The following is a 1,221-nucleotide window of genomic DNA, read 5'->3' as shown; positions in this document are numbered from 1 at the left end:
CCCCCGCCCCAGCCCCTCACGTTGCACAACACCCCCGCCCCTCCCCCTGCGCCCACCCAGGACACTGGCCTCTGCTACGTCGACCGCATCCTGTACTCCAGCGTGGTGTACCCCCACAACTACGGCTTCATCCCCAAGACCCTCTGCGAGGACGCCGACCCCCTCGACGTGCTCGTGCTCATGCAGGCAGGCGGCCGGCTTGTGACCGGGCAAGGTCGGGCCGCGGCAGCGACCCCTGCGCGCGAGGGGCAGCTCGCGGCGCCCGGCGCGGTTTGCTTTGAGGCCTCCCCGCCGGCGCGTGCGTCCCTTGGTGGCGCATGCACGCACCACCGTTGGACCGCACCCCTTCGACTGCATACATCGGGCTGCGGCCCGCGGCGTCGGCATGACCATGAGCCCGCAGGCCGACGAGCCGCCCGCGCCCATGCACCCGTTCCGCTGTCGCTGCAGGAGTCCGTGGTGCCCATGTGCTTCCTGCGCGCCAAGCCCATCGGCGTGATGCAGATGCTCGACCAGGGGGAGCAGGACGACAAGGTGGGACGCGGGCTGGCTGACAAGCTGAATCGGGCGGTTGGGGCGGCTGGGGGGCGAGCTTGGGCAGTAGTCGCGCCTCTGGGGCCTGCCTGCCTTGTGCAGCTGCCACTGGCCGGAAGGATGGTGGCAGGCGGCGGCGCGGAATGATCCAGGGGTCGCGCTCTGTCCACCAATGTGCGGCGGCTGCGAGCAGCATGGGCTGGCCGGCGCGCAGCGCAGTCGCGGCGTGGCCGCCTGCAAAGGGCTGCTGGCTGCACAGCCGCGGGTACCAATGGTTGCGGGTGTGCGCGAGCCGGGCGAGCTCAGCAGCTGCCCAGCAAGGGGAGCAGCAGCTGCCGGTGCGTCTGCGCCAGCTCCAGGGCAGCAGCGTGCGTGCTCGCGACTGCTCGTCCCCACAAAAGCTGACCCAAGCCCCCCACTTGGACGGCCCACCCCGTTGCGCCCCGCTGGATGACCCCCTGACGCCAGGTCATCGCCGTGGTGAGTGCTTGGCAAGCGGCGGTCGCTTTGCCGCCCCGTCGCTGTCCTGTCCTTGCCTGCACGGGCTGCGCGGCCCGGCTGCGCCCGCGCGTTCCCCGGCTCCTATTGCAGAATCCCGCCGCACGCAGCCGTGGCACACGTCCGTACCCTGTTCGCGCTGCCACCCTCTCGCAGCGTGTCTCCTATCCATCCCTGCCACCCCTAAGC

The 1,221-nt window shown here is 71.3% G+C and overlaps 1 protein-coding gene across 1 annotated transcript in view; it reads left to right on the top strand.

Moving 5' to 3' along the window:
• The window catches only part of MNEG_9028 (hypothetical protein), a gene marked incomplete at both ends in the record, with an annotated part of 1,253 nt that extends 572 nt beyond the window's left edge, over positions 1 to 681 (top strand). The window contains 3 exons of the mRNA XM_014042497.1: positions 61 to 201; positions 451 to 534; positions 637 to 681. Coding sequence (XP_013897951.1) covers positions 61 to 201; positions 451 to 534; positions 637 to 681 — 270 coding nt within the window. The remainder of the gene's footprint in view (positions 1 to 60; positions 202 to 450; positions 535 to 636) is intronic.
• Between the last annotated feature and the right edge of the window lie 540 nt (positions 682 to 1,221).

This window comes from Monoraphidium neglectum, assembly GCF_000611645.1.
Source record: "Monoraphidium neglectum strain SAG 48.87 unplaced genomic scaffold scaffold01795, whole genome shotgun sequence".
Lineage (NCBI taxonomy): Eukaryota > Viridiplantae > Chlorophyta > Chlorophyceae > Sphaeropleales > Selenastraceae > Monoraphidium > Monoraphidium neglectum.
The sequence above is the reverse complement of the archived record's forward strand: the minus strand, read 5'-3'. Positions and strand labels throughout refer to the sequence as shown.